Source organism: Asterias amurensis, chromosome 6 (assembly GCF_032118995.1).
Source record: "Asterias amurensis chromosome 6, ASM3211899v1".
In the NCBI taxonomy this organism is placed as follows: Eukaryota; Metazoa; Echinodermata; class Asteroidea; order Forcipulatida; family Asteriidae; genus Asterias; species Asterias amurensis.
Window position 1 is genome coordinate 20,575,723 of NC_092653.1, and position 20,390 is coordinate 20,596,112.

A 20,390-nucleotide genomic window follows, 5' to 3' on the forward strand; every position below is an offset into this window, starting at 1 on the left:
GGGAGGTGGATTAAGAACTTTCCGTCCACATGAGTTATGTCCGAAATAGAAGTTATGTCCGAAACGTGTCCAATGGAAGAATAAACATTTTGGGGCAAGTTATAATCTTGAAACTATGACACTTCTTGTTTTGTGTATTGAAGAACAATACTTAAAAACAATTAACACCATTAGTAAGTCCATTATTTCGGACATAACTGTTATGTACAGAATCCACTTATACTTTGAACATTTTTTCATGACTTACATGTAAACTTATTTTGTATGTGGGTGGGGTGAATATTTAATGTACTTCATCAATTCAACTAACTAAAAACATAAATTGGCATTGTGAAATAAATCAAACTTCAATTGAGCACAAACTACGAAATGATCACCACATTTGAAGTCTCTCTCCCAAAAGGCCCAAGTTTTCAATGTGGGAAGTTAAGAATGATGATGTAAAGAAACTTTTTTCTTTAGTCTCAAATAATGTGTAGTTAATTTATTTGCACCAATTATCCAAAAAGTAATGCTGAAATTTGAAGTGTTTTGTTCAAAATTGACTTTTACTTGTGTGGACATATTGCTGTTTCGGACATAACTTTTAACAGTGGACATACAAACGGTGGGCCATGGCTCTAGTCTACATGTAGGTTATGAAAAAGATAAATTGTTAAAACATCCACAGGAGTGTGTGTCTGGGTTGGTTTGGCTTACATTTCTGTAATAGTACGCATTTAAAACCTGTATTTGATGATGTACGCAGTATACATACATAGACAACATGACAGTATACTACAACAAGCGCTACTTCAGCACGCACATATAGCACACTGTATTCACACTTCTGCTGCAGTGAATAGGTAAGTGATAATTTTGTTGTCTTGGAACAATCATAAGACCTGAATTTACACTATTTTTAAGAGATTCCTTGCATGTTTTTGTAGGCTTAGAAAACAAAGAGCAGATGTAAATTTGATAATAGATGTTAAATTTGCATCGGGGATAAAGAATATTAATTTTGGTTTTTTACCCATGATACACTGATGTGTGTAGCACTGTCCCCTCAGTACTTTCCCCGAGTCCTGGGAAAAAATATCACAGGCATGTTACTCGGGTGGGATTCGAACCCACGACCCTTGCAATTCTAGAGCAGTGTCTTACCAACTAGACTACCGAGGTTGCCCGGTAGCTAGAGGCAGTTCGAATCCTGATGTTTTGGCAGCGGGTACTGCAACGATAATAGATGTTAAATTTGCATCGGGATAAAGAATATTAACACCGATGTGTGTTAGCACTGTATACTCAGTACTTTCCCGAGTCCTGGGAAAAAATATCACAGGCATGTTACTCGGGTGGGATTCGAACCCACGACCCTTGCAATTCTAGAGCAGTGTCTTACCAACTAGACTACCGAGGTTGCCCGGTAGCTAGAGGTAGTTCGAATCCTAGAAGATGTAAATTTTGTCGCAAAAGAAACCAGGTAAGATCTGTAATAGACTGTTTCTGTATTTGAGATCATGACTTAGATTGCTTATTAAATGTAAGTAAAATTAAGGTAATATTGTTATTGCTTTCCTTTTAAACCAAAGTTTCTTTCATTTTTTTCAAACTCAGGTTGTAAAAAAGGGTTACTTTGTTTGGCCAACTGGAGAGGACAAGGAGTGGAAGTCATCATGGCATCCCTAATCATGATGATCTCGATTCCAAACCCTATAATAATGACTCAAAGGGGCGCACGCAAGTGGAGTGCCGATGCTGTGTCACAAATTTAACAAAAGCTGGCGTTATTGTAAAGCATGGGTATTTACCTGTCATTCAGATCAACCAAAATGAAAGACAACTGTGTTCAAGTTCAATTTGTCTGTATTATATGATGTTTGGCAGTTACTTGGTGTTAAAATGTCTTTTCAGCTTAAATTGGTTGTTTCAGTTCTCTTTTAACGTGTTTCACCTACTTTTTACTTTGAAGATGGTTTTAACATGGTTTCACTGAAAAGGCCGTTAACTTGTTAAACTCCGTAATCTGTATAGGGGCGATTCCATGAAAAGGTGGAATTTTCTTAGAAAAATGAAATTGCTCCACGAATTGAATTTTTTTCTTTATATCATTCCAAACATGTCCAAGTGTCAGGGGAATTTGTTTTATTCTGTTCGGATATTGTTAACTGTGAAACAAATTATTTTCCAATAGTGCACTTTGGTAGGAAAAAAAAGTAATGTTTTTTATGGTTTTATCAATTTGACCTATTTTTATAGTCAGTATCAATTTTCTTTAAAAAAGTATAGTTGAGAGCAAGTATGGGCAGTATTCTTTCAGAAAAAATATGAAAAATTTCAATACAACTCAATGTACACTTGTGTCAACACTTGGTTCGAGGTACTCTCAGAGAGCGTAACGCGTGTTACCAAAACACACCCTTTTAAATATAATTACTAAACAACCTGGTTTCAAATGCTGCAACTTTTAATTTTCCTCCTACTAATAAGGGCTCATGTAAAAACAGTAAAAACTTAGATGAATTCTTAACCACCGCTTCACAATGAGCCTCCGAAAACTGTAACGCGTGTTACCATGTAACGCGTGTTACCAATGTAACGCGTGTTACCAAGCCCAATACACTGTATACAATGGTCAGATGGGCACAGCACACAGTTTAAAAACTAAAATATTCCTGCCACGTTCCATGGCCTGGTAGGCAAGCATAATCTGAATGAGGTGGAATTACTTTTCAACATCCCATGGCAAAGGACATGTCGATGGAATGGGGGGGGGGGGTCAAATTAACGATTCTAAGCGTGGGGAGTTGTTTTTTGTGGTTAATGATTGGGATTATTTCCGTGGTGAAGTAATGTAAGTAAGTGAAGAAAATGACTTCAGTGTTCTCGGGATGCCCCCTGCTTGAAGGAATGGAAGTTGGCAAGTTCTAAAGATTACAAAACATTATTTTTTAGGAATCATATTATTAGGAAACTGGAGAACCCGTGATAGTAAACAAACGCATGCTCTACACATTTTGGGATATGTAGAGCAACTAAAAAAATAAATGAATAAAAAGGTCTATAGCTACTGTTTTGCTCTTCAAATATGATGTGCAACTGATATTGGTTGATAAATTTGAGAAATTGTAACTCAACAATTGAAATAACATCAATAATGTAGCAAGACAAATTGTAACGCGTGTTACCGTAACGCGTGTTACCTTAAATTTTGTAATATGTAGAGCAAAACGTTAAGAAAAAGTTCTATTTAATTTTTTGCTTTTTAAATATGATGTGCAACTGATACTGGTTTATATTTTTTGAGAACTTGTAACTCAACAATTGAAATAACATATAAACATGTAGCTTGGAAAAATTGTAACGCGTGTTACCATAACGCGTGTTACCGACTATTTTGCAATTTACTAAAAAAGTTGCACTTAGATTATTGTAATTATTTTGGTATAATAAACCTTAGCATAGTACTTGATGACAGTAGAAACAATTTTGTAGTAGACTGGTTAGTTTTAGGACAAAGTTGAAATGAAGCTCGGTATTTTTTTGGTCTTTCCATTCAGCGTAACGCGTGTTACCGATTTTCGCAGAGCTCTCTCAGCTTAACCAGTTGATCTTTCACTTTTGTGTGAACATTGGGATCTAGCCTAGATATTCAGGTTTTAAAATACAAAAGATGAACCCTCAAATCAAAGTAGTCTTGCAGCCAGAGAATGGAGAATGATGAAGGACCCTCAAAAGCGTAACGCGTGTTACCGTGGAATCGCCCATAGGTAAGGCATCTTAATGTAATTTGGGGAATATCTTGTTATCTGCTGTTTTCCAGTAGATTCGTATTGAACAAACTATGGATGCTACACTAAGAGTGAGTCAAATAACTTCCCGAGTACTCACAAAAATGGACATTGGACATAGTTATGTCCGAAATAATGAAAAATTTCAAAGTTATGTCCATAATATAATGATATGACTGAAAGAAAGAGATCCCACATCATGATTTACAATTACTTATGTACCAAACCATCAGTTAAAAACCCCCAAAAAGGTGACTCTGAGTGTCATGTCCATGTAAAACTATGTAATGTCTACAAAGAGTTATGTCCGAAATGTCCACATTGTCCAAAGTTATGTCCGAAATTGTGCACCCAAAGAAAATGTATCTTTTAAACCAAATACACTATAAACTTCAATGGTTGTATGAATGATCAGCAGGTTAGTATACTTGTGTAAACACAAGCATTGATATGAGACTAGGACTATTGTTGTTTAGTTTTACTTCAAAATATGTGTGCTTGTCATGAAAAAAAACCTCTGAAATTCACACAGATAGCCAACATTTTTTTGTAAAACCAACCCCTACATGTAGTACCTATTTCGGCCAAAATGTTGCATAGTATATTATTTGTAACAAGGTGTTAAAAATATTAGCAGCTAACATTGAAGAGGTTTTTCAAAATGGTCTTATTTGTTAGTATATTAACTGCTCACTGTGTACAAGTTGTTGAACTTTAAGTATTTTTTGTTAAGTATTTGAGATAGTTGTAGCCCCGACAATATCAAATTAATAAATTAGAACAATTAGACTATTTGACTGAGTTGGAATGATTATTCTGAATCTATTTTGAATTTTTGACCCAAATTGAACATAATTATGGCGGCTAAGTGAATTTTCACCCAAATACATGTGACCTTTGTCTTTGGACTCTGGGATCGCTGGGCAGTTTGCCTTGCGATTACAGCCCTGTTGAATTACCAGGCCTGCGAACCAAAAACCTAAACTGCTGCCATTCATTTGTAAACCCAAGAGTTGAATTGCTAATGGAAATGTTCACGAAAATACAAATAAAAGTTCTGTATGGACCACTTTCATTGCATTTTAAATCGCAATTTTTAAATTCGTAATCTGAGTCTGTCCCCAATCTTTGAGAAATGGATCACAGATCACTAGCCCAAAGTAGTGAGGGCTACCATTTGTTTTATGTACACTATACAGCTATAGCAAGTTGGGGTCTGTGATCAAAAAGTGAAGAATATTTACGATAGTGCTGGGCGAATAGTGAAATTTTGGTATTCGGATACTGCTGGCCAACTATCCAAAATTAACCGGATATTCGAATAGTTTTTTTCGCCCCTAGAGGGCGCTATTAGAAGAAGAAAAAAAGGGTGCTGTTCGCTTGTAATAACATCTTATGGGCGGATTGATATTAGTTTTAGACAGTGTCACTCGGTTCATTCATAAAAATAACCGGATCTAATTTAAAGATGGCGATTTGCTTTTTCTTTTGATCGTGATTGACTCTACGTGAAGGAAAACTTTTGTACAAATTACGTCAGAAATGTCATTGTTTTAACTCTTAACGGAGGTGAGCATAGTTAAATACTTAATTTATGCTGTTTTATGCTGTCTTAATAGCAGTTTCATAAGGATTCAGACTAAACATTCCTATCAGTTGTCGCCCGACGCCTGCGGATATTCGGATATTAAAGAATATCCGGTTACTTGGTTGTAATTACACAACTATCCGGTTTATAAATAGGTATTCGCGCCCATTGCGGATATCCGGTTAAGAAAAAAAAAGGCATTCGCGGTTACGGATAGGAAAACCCATTCGCCATTAACCGGATATTTGAATAGTTCGCCCAGGTCTAATTTACGATCCTGTGGAAAATAAGACTTGGGTGGGGAAAAATATCGTTGGAGTACAACACAAAGTCGGTTCGCGACTATATACAGTGAACAAAGCAATACTAAACTTTTTTTTTGAGTAGTCGTGGTGGTGAGGTTTACCGGTAATAGAAAAGCTGTAGTCTCAACTCGACTAATCAATCAATAGTTGCGACTATGACACTGGTTGCACTAGTCGCCCAGGCCTACTTCATATTATAGAGTCCTTAAGTTCACACTATCAACTGCCCATTCAATGTTAGAGGTTGTCAAACACTATCTCAAATGTACCCTTTTTACGACCCCACCCCATTTCTCCCCGAAAGGCCAAGTGTCAATAATTTATATGTGAAGAACACTGAACTTACTTTACAGGTTCATGTAATGGTTACAAATTTTCATTAAACTGAAAAAGCGTACACAAAGAGATCACAATTTTTTACTAATTTATGTGCAATGTACTTACATGTAAGCGTCCATCTTTGAACCAACAGCTGTCATAAACCAAGCCACCTTTCTTGGATATCTGCAATGCAGCTGTTGTCATTGTTTTAACGATCTTCCAAATTGATTAAAGAAGAGTAACCTGCAGTAAAAATAATATACAAGCTCTGATGATTATGGCCAACACATACAGAGGTCAGTAATGTGTACTTACACATAAAGACATAATAGACCGGCAGCCCAGAGCACTTTGGTTAAAGGAACGAGGTACCAATATTTGAGTACAGGAACATTTAGTGGATAATCTGACATATAGTCAGATATGGATGTCTGCCGGGGACCCCCTGCTGCATGTGGCGCATGGACCCCCAGCAAAGAGGCAAAATAATGGGCTGAATCAAAGATTCTACGTACCACATGAAACCAAGTGGAAATGGTCATAAACATAATACTAAGTAAAAACTAGACATAGAATTTTTGTTAATTACAAAAACACGGTGTTCGGTTAGACGTTACGTGATGACGTAGTTCAAAAACATTGAACCATAAAGATGACTTTTACTACAACGCGTCGTTAATTTTTATAGTTAAACTTGTATCACAGTTTTTAACAACTCCTTTTTTCTTCACAAATGCAATATGTTTGTGTGAGATTGGCTTTAGGTTTTAATTTGCAATTTATGGAAACCCTTTAAAAATTTAGCTATCCCTGCACGGGATGATGTACACAGATTTGATAATCAACAGCGTCCTCTTTTGTTGGACAAACAAGAGCGCTTTTGGAATTCCCCCAAAAACGTTCGCGCCATATGATTTTTACACATTTTAAACGTTGTTTTATTGTTATTTAATACCTGGTGACGTCATTATGACGTAATTAGGCCTGTGTTGTCTTAAAAACACTAAGGTTCATCTATCTGTTGAGTTTCAAGGTTCAAATCGATCTCAATCTTGAGTTATGCCGTAGATAAGCTCAAAAGTTGTTTTTTTGATGAAAAAAACACGAAGGCGAACTTTGACCCAGGGTAACGACCCGGAAGTTAAGGTCGTACGATTTTGGCGTTAACTTTTCAAATGTTTCCCAAGTCTTTATCTATCCGATGCCCAAGTATGAACATCATAGCTTTTATATTCGTTGATATACAGCAACAAGCAAATGGTCATTTTTCAACATTAAAAACCTTGTCATGACCTCATCAATGATGTCATCATTCCAAAAAAGTGGCGGTTTCATCTACTCAATATTGCCTATGTACATAGTAAGTTTTAAGTTTGTACAAGCTTTACTTTTGTTTAAAAGCTCAAAAGTTGTTTTTTGATGTAAAATACACGATGGCGAACTTTGACCCAGGGTAACGACCCGGAAGTTAAGGTCGTATGATTTTTGCGTTAACTTTTCAAACGTTGTCCAAGTCTTTATCTATCCGATGCTGAAATATGAACATCATAGCTTCAATATTCGTTGAGATACAGCGAAAAGCAAATGGTCATTTTTCAACATTAAAAACCTTGCCATGACGTCATCAATGGCGTCATCAATCCAAAAAAGTGGCGGTTTCATCTACTCACTAGTGCCTATGTACAAAGTAAGTTTTAAGTTTGAACAAGCTTTACTTTTGTTAAAAATTGCTTGAGAAGGTTCGCAGGGAAAGAAGAACACGAGGAAAAAAAACCCCCCCAAAAAAAAAAATAACAACAACAATAGTTGTTCGGCTGTTGGCCGAACACCTAAATATCAACCGCCAGACAAATTTTCTGCTGCATTAGGCCTGCCAGACACCCCCTCCCCCAAATGTTTACTGTACAAACCTATGGGTTGAAATTACCCAGTTGTCAAATCAGCTCAGATTTACGTATAACTTCGTCTAACTGTTCCACTATGGCTCAAATGAACACACACCAAAAATTAAATCCATACTCCATATCGTTTCCGAGATACAGCCTCTTAAAATATGTAAAACCTCCCCTTTTTGGAGCTCCGTCCATGGACGACCGCCGCGCGTCGTTGTGGTATTGTTTTCAAACTTTAAGAGCCCATACAATAATAATGACACCAGCTGTAGGGCTGAAAAGGTGTATGCTATTTAAGTTTATGGCTCTAGACTCATACGTAATTTGGCTGCATTGGGCCTGCCAAACACCCCCACCCCCGGGGTTAAACATCGGAGGAACCATCTAAAACCAAGTTGAAATGACCTATTGTGCCTATTAAAACACTATTCTTAATACCAGCAGTATCAACCGCCAGACAAATTAATGTTTTGCTGCATTGGGCCCGCCAGACACCCCCAACCCCTTGGGTTTACATCAGAGGAACCACCTGTAACCAAGTTGAAATTACCAATAACTCTATACTTAGTACCAGTATCAACCGCCAGACAAAAGTTTTGCTGCATTGGGCCCGCCAGACAACCCCACCCCCAGGATAAACATCGGTGGAACCAACTGAAACCAAGTTGAAATGACAAATAACACTTTCCTTAATGCAAGTATCAACCGCCAGACAAAAGTTTTGCTGCATTGTGGGCCCGCCAGACACCCCCACCCCTGGGTTAAACATCGGTGGAACCACCTGAAACCAAGTTGAAATGACAAATAACACTATTCTTAATGCAAGTATCAACTGCCAGACAAAAGTTTTGCTGCATTGGGCCCGCCAGACACCCCCACCCCCGTGGTAAAAAATCGATGGAACTACCTGAAACCAAGTTGAAATGACCAATAACACTATTCTTCAAGCCATTATACACTTTCGGTAAACAGTATTGTCCAAGTCCGACAAAGTGTTTCCATTTTGTGGAACTTTGTAAAGTATTTAGTTTTTGTCGCGCGGAATTCTTTTGTCTTTTCAGTTCGCGGATAGTTGGTCAGGCAGCCCATGGTCCGTTTTAAGTTGTGTTGTGTTACGCGTAGTAAAAGTTTGTTTATTGTTCTGGGGTCGAGGTTCAGGGAATTCCTTATTTGGTCATGATATTTGGTTTGGGTTTTGTGAATGGGCACATTATGAACATGGTATGTGGAATGTAGGTGTGGCAATCGTGGGAAGGTTTCGTGGGTAGGGATAGTAGTAATAGTAATAATAATAATAGTAATAATAGTAATAATAGTAATAATAGTGATAGTGATAGTGATGGTGATGGTGATGGTGATGGTGATGGTGATGGTGATGGTGATGGTGATGGTGATGGTGATGGTGATGGTGATGGTGATGGTGATGGTGATGGTGATGGTGATGGTGATGGTGATGGTGATGGTGATGGTGATGGTGATGGTGATGGTGATGGTGATGGTGATGGTGATGGTGATGGTGATGGTGATGGTGATGGTGATGGTGATGGTGATGGTGATGGTGATGGTGATGGTGATGGTGATGGTGATAGTGATAGTGATAGTGATAGTGATAGTGATAATGATATAGATAATGATAATGATAATAATAATAATAATAATAATAATAATAATAATAATAATAATAATAATAATTTATTTTTAATATAGCGTCTTACATAAAAAATCTCAAAACGCTGTACAGTGTTTTACAAACATCGACGATGACTCCGACCGAGCAGGGTCGCTTGTAACGGTAGAGAGATTGAGAGAGTGAGTGAGAGTGGGTCGACTGTAACCACCCGGCGAGTGGGTTCAGCCCTCGCAGATTATAGGGTAGACTCCATCGTTCCAAGAGTTCCGTGAGACAGAAAGTCCACGGCAGAATTTTGTGATTTTTTGGAAAGTCTTCAGTGATCAATTTCCACCGGCGCCCACAGCCTGGAACCGTGCCCTCCTACACTGTGAATACCATGGCCACCATACCCCGGTTCTAATGCACGACGCCCAACCCTTGGTGACGAGTTCAGTCAACCATCGAGCGACTTCATGGGGCGAGACCTATAAGGCCGTATACTTGAAGGACGGACTGTCGAAGTCGCCGAGCAGGCAAGAGACAAAAGTCGTGGCAACCGAAAACACGGGTTTTATTTGATATTAATTTTGTTATATGTTTTAATGCGAGCTGGCCAAAGATGGGCTCTGAATTATTGATTTAATCGAGTGGAAGAACCCTTGAGTTCAATCTAAGAACATTGTAAAGAACTTGTACATTTGAGTTAAACGTGAACAAGAAAAGTTGTGATTTGTAATTGTTTATTGTTTCAACCAAGGCTTGAAAGAAGCACCCTTGAGTTATTTAAGAAGAAAGCTGTATATTTTAAGTGATATAATTGATTTATTGGTTTCCTCAGCCAACCAGGGCGTAAGAATATACCCCTTGAGGTTACGACATAACAAACTGTACTATATTTTCTGTAAATTTCTGTAAATTGTTACTTCAAGTAAAAGAACTGTGTTCATCCTGTCAATTTATTTGAGTTCATTTGATGCGTATGTCACTATATTACCTTTTTTGTAAATCGATGTGACACCCATGGTTATATGGAAGAGTTAATAAAAAATCACTTTAAAATACAGGTTTGAAATACCTTTATTTAATCACAAAATGGTAAAAAAGTGCAGCAAAACCAGTGAACATAATGAGCATTCATAAATACCTCAGACAGTTTCGCTATTCCTATGGTGAAGAGCGCGTCACGTGGGGGTGTTTAAACCGTTGATAATGACCAGTGTTTACAACTGATTGTGAGCGGAGACTCCGCGCTAGTCTTGATGCAAGACGTTTCTTGTTACGGGCGATGCAGGTGCTGTCAGTGAGTTGGCCGCGTTGTGTGTGAAAGGAAAACCAGCGAATATGCACCAAGACTATACGCGCATGCGCAAGAACGGAACCGGAAAACACACACGTACAGACGTCGTACGTGTGCATGTAACATGCATACTGAACATACCATGGAGGTGGAAACATACAGAGCTCAAGCACTCGGAAGGAAACAGATAAGTTTTCCAGAGTTTCTTACTTTATTACGCCTTTTAACCAAAAAGGTATTTGTGAATGGGAATCAAAGTGTGTTGAATCGGTTTTCAACTAGTGGTTTAAACCCGCCGAGGCCTGGTTCTTGATAAATAACCTCGACTTCGTCTCGGTAAAATTATCAAGAACCAGGCCTCGTTGGGATTAAACCACTAGTTGAAAACCTCTTCACCACACATTGATTCCCTTATTTTAACTTGCTGCCCTGAACAGGTCATAAAAGATAACGCCATGAAAATCGGTTTGATGGTTGTTTATAGTCTATAAAAATGTCATGAAAATTAAATTAATAATCAGTTTAATTTCTGTTTAACATGTTAAGGCCTACTGTTTGAAAAAGCCTGAGAAATCCCATAAATTAAAATGCCTCCTAATTGTCATTCTTTTTTAACCAGAAGCCTGAACCTTCAGGAACAGTCTAAAACAAAGTTTGGTTGCGATTTTTGGCAACTTTTGAAAATATTCAATTTTGAAGACATATTATACCCCTTATGAGAAACACAACCACCTGTGATGACTCGTGCGTGTGTCAGCGGTCATATTTCTCTGTTCGGCATCTTCAATCTTCAATGGTGGAATCCTTATCCAGCTATCTATAGCTATACTAGGATGGTGCAGAAGTGACGTCACAGGCAAAGTGCACAAGAAATAAGGTGAAGTTAAGGTGTTGACAAGACAAAAAGACTGATTACAAAAGACGATAACTTAGGGTGCGTAAAAACTGAATGATTTAGAGAAGATGTGAGCCCATCAAAGAAAGACCACCATTTATTAGTACCGCTTTTAGAAACAATCCATCCTGAATCCAGTAAACAAAGGCTATTCAACACAACGGATAGCTCCATTTTTGTGGCTATCAACGGACTCCAGTACATGTCACGAATAAAGGTGAGCGATCAGCCGACTCAACTCAGAGCTGTTTATTTATACTACTCGTATTCATTATAGTATCTGTGTGTAGGGCCATAGAATTATTTGTAGGGCTCCAAAACACTGGTCCCTCAGCAAGAACGAGACAGTTAATTCCTTTGAGCATTGGAAGCATACTTTCCAGTACAATCAATCAATCAATCAGAGGGAATTTATATAGCGCCAAAATCAACCTAAGTTGTTCAAAGGTGCTCAAGACAGTTGGATGAAATTAATTTTGATACATTTGTTGCCGTAAAAAACATTTGAGGAGTTTCTTGAAAATGTGAATCTCGAGTGTTAGTATCAGGAGGAGGGTTACATTATCATATCGCAACTAATAAGGGTTTAGTTAATTAACACTAATAATTTGGGGGGCTAACGCTAATCATCCTTACATAATTCAGCTGAGTCTCAAGAGCTGAATTGCGAAGGACGCGGCTACAAAACGTGTCCGAGGAGCAGGCATGCAAGGGCACCTTTGGGTGCCAGCCACATCAACCCACTATGACCAAGGAGCACAGCCAAAGATCGAAAGTGTTTGATTTTCCTGAGGGGGGAAAACCGGATGGTCTGGAAAACCCTCGAGGCACAGCAGAGAACCAACACACAACTCAACTCACATATATGGCCCTGGCCGGGAAACAAACCAGGGTCACCTCGGTGAGAGGCGAGCGCTTTACATGCAAGCCAACTATCATGCCACCCATGATAAATATAATAACAGTGGCTTCATATAGCGCTCAGGTCCGTCACGCAGACATTAACGCTTCAACATTATTACCCCTGGTCACTGGGCCTTAAATCATTCCTTAAAACATCTCAGCTCCCTATGGAGAATACAGTCTGTGCCGTCAAATATGTAGCGCAATCAAGGCTAATCAATCACAAGAACCAACTCTGCCCCCACAGGTACCCATTTACCCCTGGGTGGAGAGAAGCAATTATAGTGAAGTGTCTTGCTCAGGGACACAAGTGTCGCGATCGGGATTCGAACCCACACTCTACTGAACAGAATCACCAGAGCTTGAATTCGGTGCTCTTATCCGCTCGGCAACGACACCCCAATATGGCAAAACGCGATAACGTAACCCTCCTCCCGACGACGACGGCTTAGCCGTCAGAAGGAGGGTTACGTTCGCAACCATGGAGATGTCGCAAGGGTTAGGGTTTACAGGAAATCCATGTAAACATAATCAGTAACAGAGGTCGACTTGTCTTGGCCATCTGTCGAGTTGTCGCAAGGTCGAGTTGTCCGACGGACGAGTTGTCTGACATTGTCATTGTTTGTATGATTGTGGAATCGCCCAGCCCCAGCAGAGGTAGAAATTAGTGACTAGGTAGGACGTATAAAAGAGTACCGGTCACTTCGGCACCTTGCAAACTTTGCACCTGCTAACTCGGCACCTTGGAAACTCGGTACCTACAACCTCGCCACCTTCCAAACTCGGCACATGTACAAATACAAACTCGGCACCCAGTTGAAAAAGTTTGATCCCGTTACAAATATTATAGGAATATAATCATCCTAAAATTTACCAGAAATAGAAGCTACGTTATTTCGCACGGGACGTTACAAAATAACCCTTAAACTTGAAAGGAGTTTGCACAAACGATCTTTGGTGTGTGCACGCCATAAAGCTATCACGCACTGAACTGTCGCAGAGCCGTCAAGAAATTAGTCACTATCACGGCCGGCGCAGTTCGGCAAATCACGCCCTGATAAAAAGAGCAACAATCCATTAAAAGCCCTCAACCAAACTAAACAAACTCTTATAAACATTTGCCAAAGCCCAAAACATAAAAATGGTCGCACTTTCTTTGACATGGGCGCAATTCAGCCTAGCTAGGCCAATAGCCTAAAAACAAGGTTCTTGTCGACGGTAAATTCCCGGAGGGCCTAAAATTTCTCGAAAGTTCGGAATTCTTATCTTGATTCTTGAAACTCCCATTTAACTAGTAGTACGTAGTATTTTGCCATTAACTAATAGCGTTTTTTTTACAACAATTTTTGCGGTGTGTAAGTACACGTATCGTAGGAGGTCCTGTTTTTAAGGTATTCCCTAAAATTGTGGCAAATCTTTTACCTCTCTGTGCGCGATGTAAACAGTCCCTAGATACAAAAAATTTGGTTTTATTTGCCAAGTAAAAAGTCTCCTCTCCCTTGACCAAAACTTAGAAACACGTAAGGCTCCACTGGTTAAAATGCACTTGTAAATGCAAAAAGTTTGGTATTTTAGGCATTTCTACAAGGTACAAAAATATGTCATAATGTTGAGGCCATACAAAAAATTGCCCACCGAAAAAGTTTCATTAAATACTATTTCAATTCAACATTGACGATGGTCAAATTATGTGACTGAACATTCTGCTGAGTATTCTGGAAAAAAAATACAGCAGCTTAAAGAAGCCATGTGCCGTATATAATATATAATTTTCTAATATTTGTTTTAACCCTCATATCAATATTATTATAAATATTAAAATTTAAACATCGGCTTGGTGATTCAATTATCACTTTTCATTTATACGCTTTATTATAAATATTCAGGGGCAAATATGTAAAAGATATCTTCGATTATAGTCACAGCAGCTTGACAAGAGTTGTCGTCGTCGGGTCTAAAAGATAGATACAGCTGAGTGTCATCAGCATAGCAATGGACATCAGGCAGATGATGCTCAACGATGTCAAACAATTTAGAGGCATAGAGACAATAAATAAAAATGGTCCTAAGCAGGATCTGTGAGGAACACCACAGTTGATGTTAAACTTCTCTGATAAGGTACCTTGAATGGATACACGTTGACTTCTATCTGACAAATAGGACATAAACCAATCAAGGACCTTGCCAAAGACTCCACATTTAGACTGAAGACGTTTCAGCAAAATTACATGATCAACAGTATCGAACGCTGCACTCAGATCTAAAAGGACAAGCAGAATAACACGTTGGGAATTCATCCTCATCAGTAAATCATTTTTAACCTTAATAAGAGCCGTTTCTGTACTATGATGCTTTCGGTAAGATGATTGGAGAACCGGAAACATGGAGTGTTTTGACATGTGACTATAAAGTTGGTCACAAACAGCCCTCTCAGTTAATTTAGAAATAGATTGCAAGTTACTGATTGGACGATAGTTTTCTAATTTCATGTCAAGATTGGGTTTCTCTAATAAAGGACATATAATTACAGGTTCTTTCCAGTCAGTAGGAAATGTTCCAGAAACTAATGATGAGTTTATGTTGGTAATTACTGGAAGCAAAACATCAAGGCACTCACCAACAAGGTTAGTAGGCATGGGATCCAGAGCGCATGATCCCTTAGAAGAATTGACAACAAGCTGTTTTACCTGTGACTCGGTTAGTGGTATGAAACTTTCAAACAGGATATTATTGGACATTGTTTCAGGTGTAAAAGATAACGGTCTGTCCACAGAGGTTGAAACTTCCAAGTCATCAAGTTTAGCATGAATATTAGATATTTTCTTTACAAAAAAGCTACCCATATCATTGGCAAGAGACAGTTTATCTTTAAAAGGTGGGTAGAGGACGTCAGTGGGTAGATGCTCTAAATAATTTCCTCTGGTCGGAACTATTACCTTCGATAAAGTCTTTGTAAAAACTGCAGCGAGCTTTATTAAGAAGAAAAGTAACCCTATTTCTTATAAGCTTATATTCTGAAAGATCAGAGACCATGTTTGTCTGTCGCCACTTCTTTTCTGCACGTCTCCTCATCCTCAAGGCAGAGTTGATGTCTTGACTAAACCAAGGCAGACGGGGCCTAGCGGCGACCATCTTAGACTTTAATGGGGCATGTGTATTGAAGGCACCAGCTAGCGTAGTATTATAACACTTGGTAAGCTCCTCAAGACCTTGAGGAGTGTCCCTGCACAGCCTAGAAGAGACTAAGTCACCCTTCAAGCAATTAATATCAATGGATTTAATATCCCTATACACAATCTGATTAGCAGGAAAAGCAGACTTGTTTTGTTGCAAATTGCAAATAACAGAAAAATGATAAAAAAAAAGGTGGTGGGGCGTCGGGGGGCTGTTAAGAACCATGTCTGATTTCCTGGTAATAACAAGATCTAGTGTGTGACCCATCTCATGAGTAGGTTTGTTAACATGTTGCTGGAGACCCATGGATTCAAGAAGTGACAAAAAACGTATAGTGTTTGGATCATCAGAGATGTCAACATGAATGTTAAAATCCCCAGTTATTAAAACTGGTTCAGAAGATAAAACAATTGATTCTAAATAATCAGCAAAATCATTGATAAACTGATTAACTGTACAAGGGTGGCTAGCAGAGTAAGGTGGCCTATAAATAATTACAAGTCGTAATTTACACATATTAATGCCTAAAGACACTTCTGAAAACTCAAATGAGTCTAGTTCATCACCAGCAATTTTCTTGACATTCAAATGGTCACGAAACAACAAAGCAGTGCCTCCCCCAACACGGTTTTTCCAGGGATTATCAAGCAATCTAAAACCAGGTGGAGTTGCTTCAACCTTGTGGGCAACATCCATATCTGTAAACCAAGTCTCTGTAAGGGCAAACAAATCAGCCTTACTATTAGGCCTGGGCAAATTATTTGAATATCCGGTTAATGGCGAATGGGTTTTCCTATCCGTAACCGCGAATGCCTTTTTTTTCTTAACCGGATATCCGCAATGGGCGCGAATACCTATTTATAAACCGGATAGTTCTGTAATTTCAACCAAGTAACCGGATATTCTTTAATATCCGAATATCCGCAGACGTCGGGCGACAACTGATAGGAATGTTTAGTCTGAATCCTTATGAAACTTCTATTAAGACAGCATAAAACAGCATAAATTAAGTAATTAACTATGCTCACCTCCGTGAAGAGTTAAAACAATGACATTTCTGACGTAATTTGTTCAAAGATTACGAAAGTTTTCCTTCACGTAGAGTCAATCACGATCAAAAGAAAAAGCAATTAGATCCGGTTATTTTTATGAATGAACCGAGTGACACTGTCTAAAACTAATATCAATCCACCTATAAGATCTAATTCACAAACGAACAGTGCCCTCTAGCGGCAATTTTTTTAAAACTATTAATATAGCAGGATTTACAACAATTGATGTGTTTCAGGACAGGAGTGCGGTTTTCCAAAGCTCACCCATTATGAACATAATCAAGCCGGTGACCAATTTGAACAGGAGTTTTACACTTATAGTTACAATGACCCGCTCTATTACCCCTGAACCGAAAAATTCCATTTGCTTTCAGAATAGAAAGCAATCCAGGCTGAATGGAGTGACAAGAAGTCTTACGGATATTAAAAAGCTGACCACGGGAATACATTATAGTTGAATTACTAGACATGATAGAATGAGAACTATCTGAATGTATAAAATGCAACTCGTCATTATTAGTGGATCCAATACGAGGGCCTGGGTTAACAGCAATATCCATATAAATATTGTTATGTCATGTGGAGGGTCATGGCATTTTACTAATGGAACTTTAGAGAAATTAAACCCAGTACGGCACAACTGTAATGTTACCCCATGACAGGGTGAAAATGACACAACAAAATTAGTCAGACACAATCATGTATTGGTGTGAAGACACAAAATACTTGTTTCTCAGCATCAGGAAAGGTTTGAACCTGTGACTTATGTATGATAAAAATCAGATGTAAAAACACCAAGAGACGAGCACGGGCACTAAAAGGCAACAACCATGATGATCACACATTAAATAGTGAACTCGACCGGAGATAAAAACCACATCAAAAACATCAAAATAACAAGCAATACAAATCGGATAAAGCACAAAAATAGGCCTATATCACACAAAAGCACAGAAAGCTTACCAAACACGTCAACAATAAATATAAAGACGATGCCAAAAACTCAGCAAAGATTAAACCGATAAAAATAAGCAAACACTGGAGAAAAAAAGTAAACAGTGGCGGCTACAGAACAGAGCCCTCTGCTAATATTACAAATATTAAAGTCACCTGGAAATATTTTTTTTCTTTCAAACATAAGAGTATATATGCTTACGAACAATAAAACAATTTTTTTAGTAATTGTTTGTCACGATTTATATGTTTAAAAAATATATGAAGTTGTTTGGGGGGCTGACTCCGCCTACCCCTTTTGTGACGTCAATTCGAGGCAGACTTTGCCTGCAATGCGTATAGTAAACACACGTGCAAAGTACATGTACGTCCAAGTCTTAAGTTGGTACATTTCAAAAAGTGTTTTTCTGCATTCAGCAGCAATACATGTACATCTGGTCGGCATTGCCGTTTTTTTTAAACGTACAAACTCACGACTTGGTCCGTACATGTACTTTGCAAATGTGTTTACTCTACGCATTACAGGCAAAGTCTGCCCTCTCGGGTCGGGGTCTACTCTTAAATTTGTAAACATAAGAACTGATTTTTTAAAACCTTAGTTAACTGTTTATTCACATTCCACTCGTCAAAACACATATTAGTGACAAAAGCTTTATTTTGAAAAAAGATAAGTGGTAAGAGGAGGATACGTTACTTTATTTTGAAACCACTTGTCTGTTCAAGGTGATGCTTGGCATAAGGTTTATCGCAAATAGCAAAATATCAAGAGAGGGCGCTGTTGAACCCATACAAAGGTATAGCGTGCGTGAGTCGTAGAAACTGCATAGAAACCGCCCCATATTCCTTCCCACAGTGCATTGCGTTTCTGAATCGCAATAAACCTTATGGATGTCGGACACTTCGTACCTTTGCCACTTCGTACCTTTGCCACTTCGTACCCTGGACACTTCGTACCTTCAGGACACTTCGTACCAAAACCAAATTGGTCACTTCGTACCATGGGCGGGGTACGAAGTGACCATCAGCTGAGTCACTTCATACCCTCGGCCGAGTCACTTCGTACCTTCATTAAAATGTGTATCCCTCAATAATTTAATGTTCGTTGAGATAAAAATTAATAATATAATACTTAATGATTAATGAATTACAATTTTTGTTGAATATGTGAATGTCATTTTTAATGTGAAATTAATATTTTTGTATAAATAAAAAAAAGTTAATTACCGCCAAGGACAACATCTTCTGCCAATATTTTTTACAAATATTTTAAGGTCAAACAATCATGCAATCGTCAAAATAGCTTCTTGGTCCCAACTAGATAGGCCTTGCTATTAGGCCTAGTAACAGTTGGTTTGATTTGCTATTTAGTATTATTTCATAATCATCCGATCACAAAGCACAAAATAATCATAAACGATGCAGAAATCCCGAATTAGTACAAAGGTAGGAATTAAGTGTCTCTTGAAAAGGCACAAAGTGACTCGTGAGAAGGTACGAAGTGTCTTGTAAGAAGGTACGAAGTGTCTTGTAAGAAGGTACGAAGTGACTCGTGAGAAGGTACGAAGTGTCTTGTAAGAAGGTACGAAGTGTCCAAGGTACAGTGTCCAAAGTCACTTCGTACCTTGAAGTGACACAAACATGACAAAGGTACGAAGTGTCCTGACACAAACCTTATGCTTGGTGCCGAGTTTGTTGGTCAGTAAAAACCCGGTGCCGAGTTTGTATGGTGCCGACATTCTACAATGTTCTAAGTGCAGAGTGGCTGCCGAGAGTTTGCATTGCATGCGAGCGAGGTGCCGAAGTGTCCGGTATTCGTACAAAAAACTACATCCTTAAAATATTTACCTTCAATGTTCATTGGATTATCAGTGTACAATCAAGTTTGACGATTAAACAAAATTGTTAAATAAAAAGCACCTATTTTCACCTTTAACATGTCGACGAGTGTCGTGATGGCCGGTACAAAGTGTCCAAAGCACTGTTAAGTACTCTTTTTTTTAAAAAGGGCGCCCTCAACATGCAAGTTTCAAACAAAGTGAAAACTAGACTGGGCCTAGACTGGGCCCCTGTCTTTATCCGCACGGATAAAGACAGGTACTAGCCTTGCTCAAGGCAGTCGCATTATTCGCTCCGAAAAGACGCAGCTGTAAACCCACCCGCCGTATACCTTGTGCATGGTGTATGCGATCACACCGAATGACCCACCCGTATACACACTGTCACATCGCACGAATACTGTTCACACAAGTCATCGCACTCGTACACCACTAACCGCATGCGGAGGCCGCGACGGCCTCCGCATGCGGATAGTGTACGGGGGCATCGTGTCGTGCGATGTTACGCACAGTGAATACGGGTGGGTTTTACGCACAGTGAATACGGGTGGGTTTTTATACAGCGGCGGTCTTTTTTCGGAGTGAATAATTCGACTGCCTTGAGCAAGGCTAGACAGGTACCAGCTATTCAGATCCAGTGATTCCATTGGGTGTAATGATACCATTGGATAAATGCAGTGACTGAAAGCTACCGTAGCTGGGTTTGTTTTGATTGGTCTGACTGACTCACCTCGGTTGGCCAATCAAAACACAGATATGGAAGCTTACTTTCGGTCGTCTGCACGTGTG

The 20,390-nt window shown here is 38.8% G+C and overlaps 1 protein-coding gene across 5 annotated transcripts in view; it reads right to left on the minus strand.

Moving 5' to 3' along the window:
• The window catches only part of LOC139938483 (mRNA export factor GLE1-like), a 117,485-nt gene that overhangs the window by 87,272 nt on the left and 9,823 nt on the right, over window positions 1–20,390 (minus strand). For 3 of the 5 annotated variants that reach the window (XM_071934041.1, XM_071934039.1, XM_071934042.1), the window contains exon 2: window positions 6,111–6,230. In XM_071934041.1, coding sequence (XP_071790142.1) covers window positions 6,111–6,191 — 81 coding nt within the window. In that variant the 5' untranslated portion in view covers window positions 6,192–6,230. Of the gene's footprint in view, window positions 1–6,110; window positions 6,231–19,611; window positions 19,745–20,222; window positions 20,234–20,390 lie in introns of those variants that run through there. The other 2 variants (XM_071934037.1, XM_071934038.1) reach the window with 2 other exon arrangements.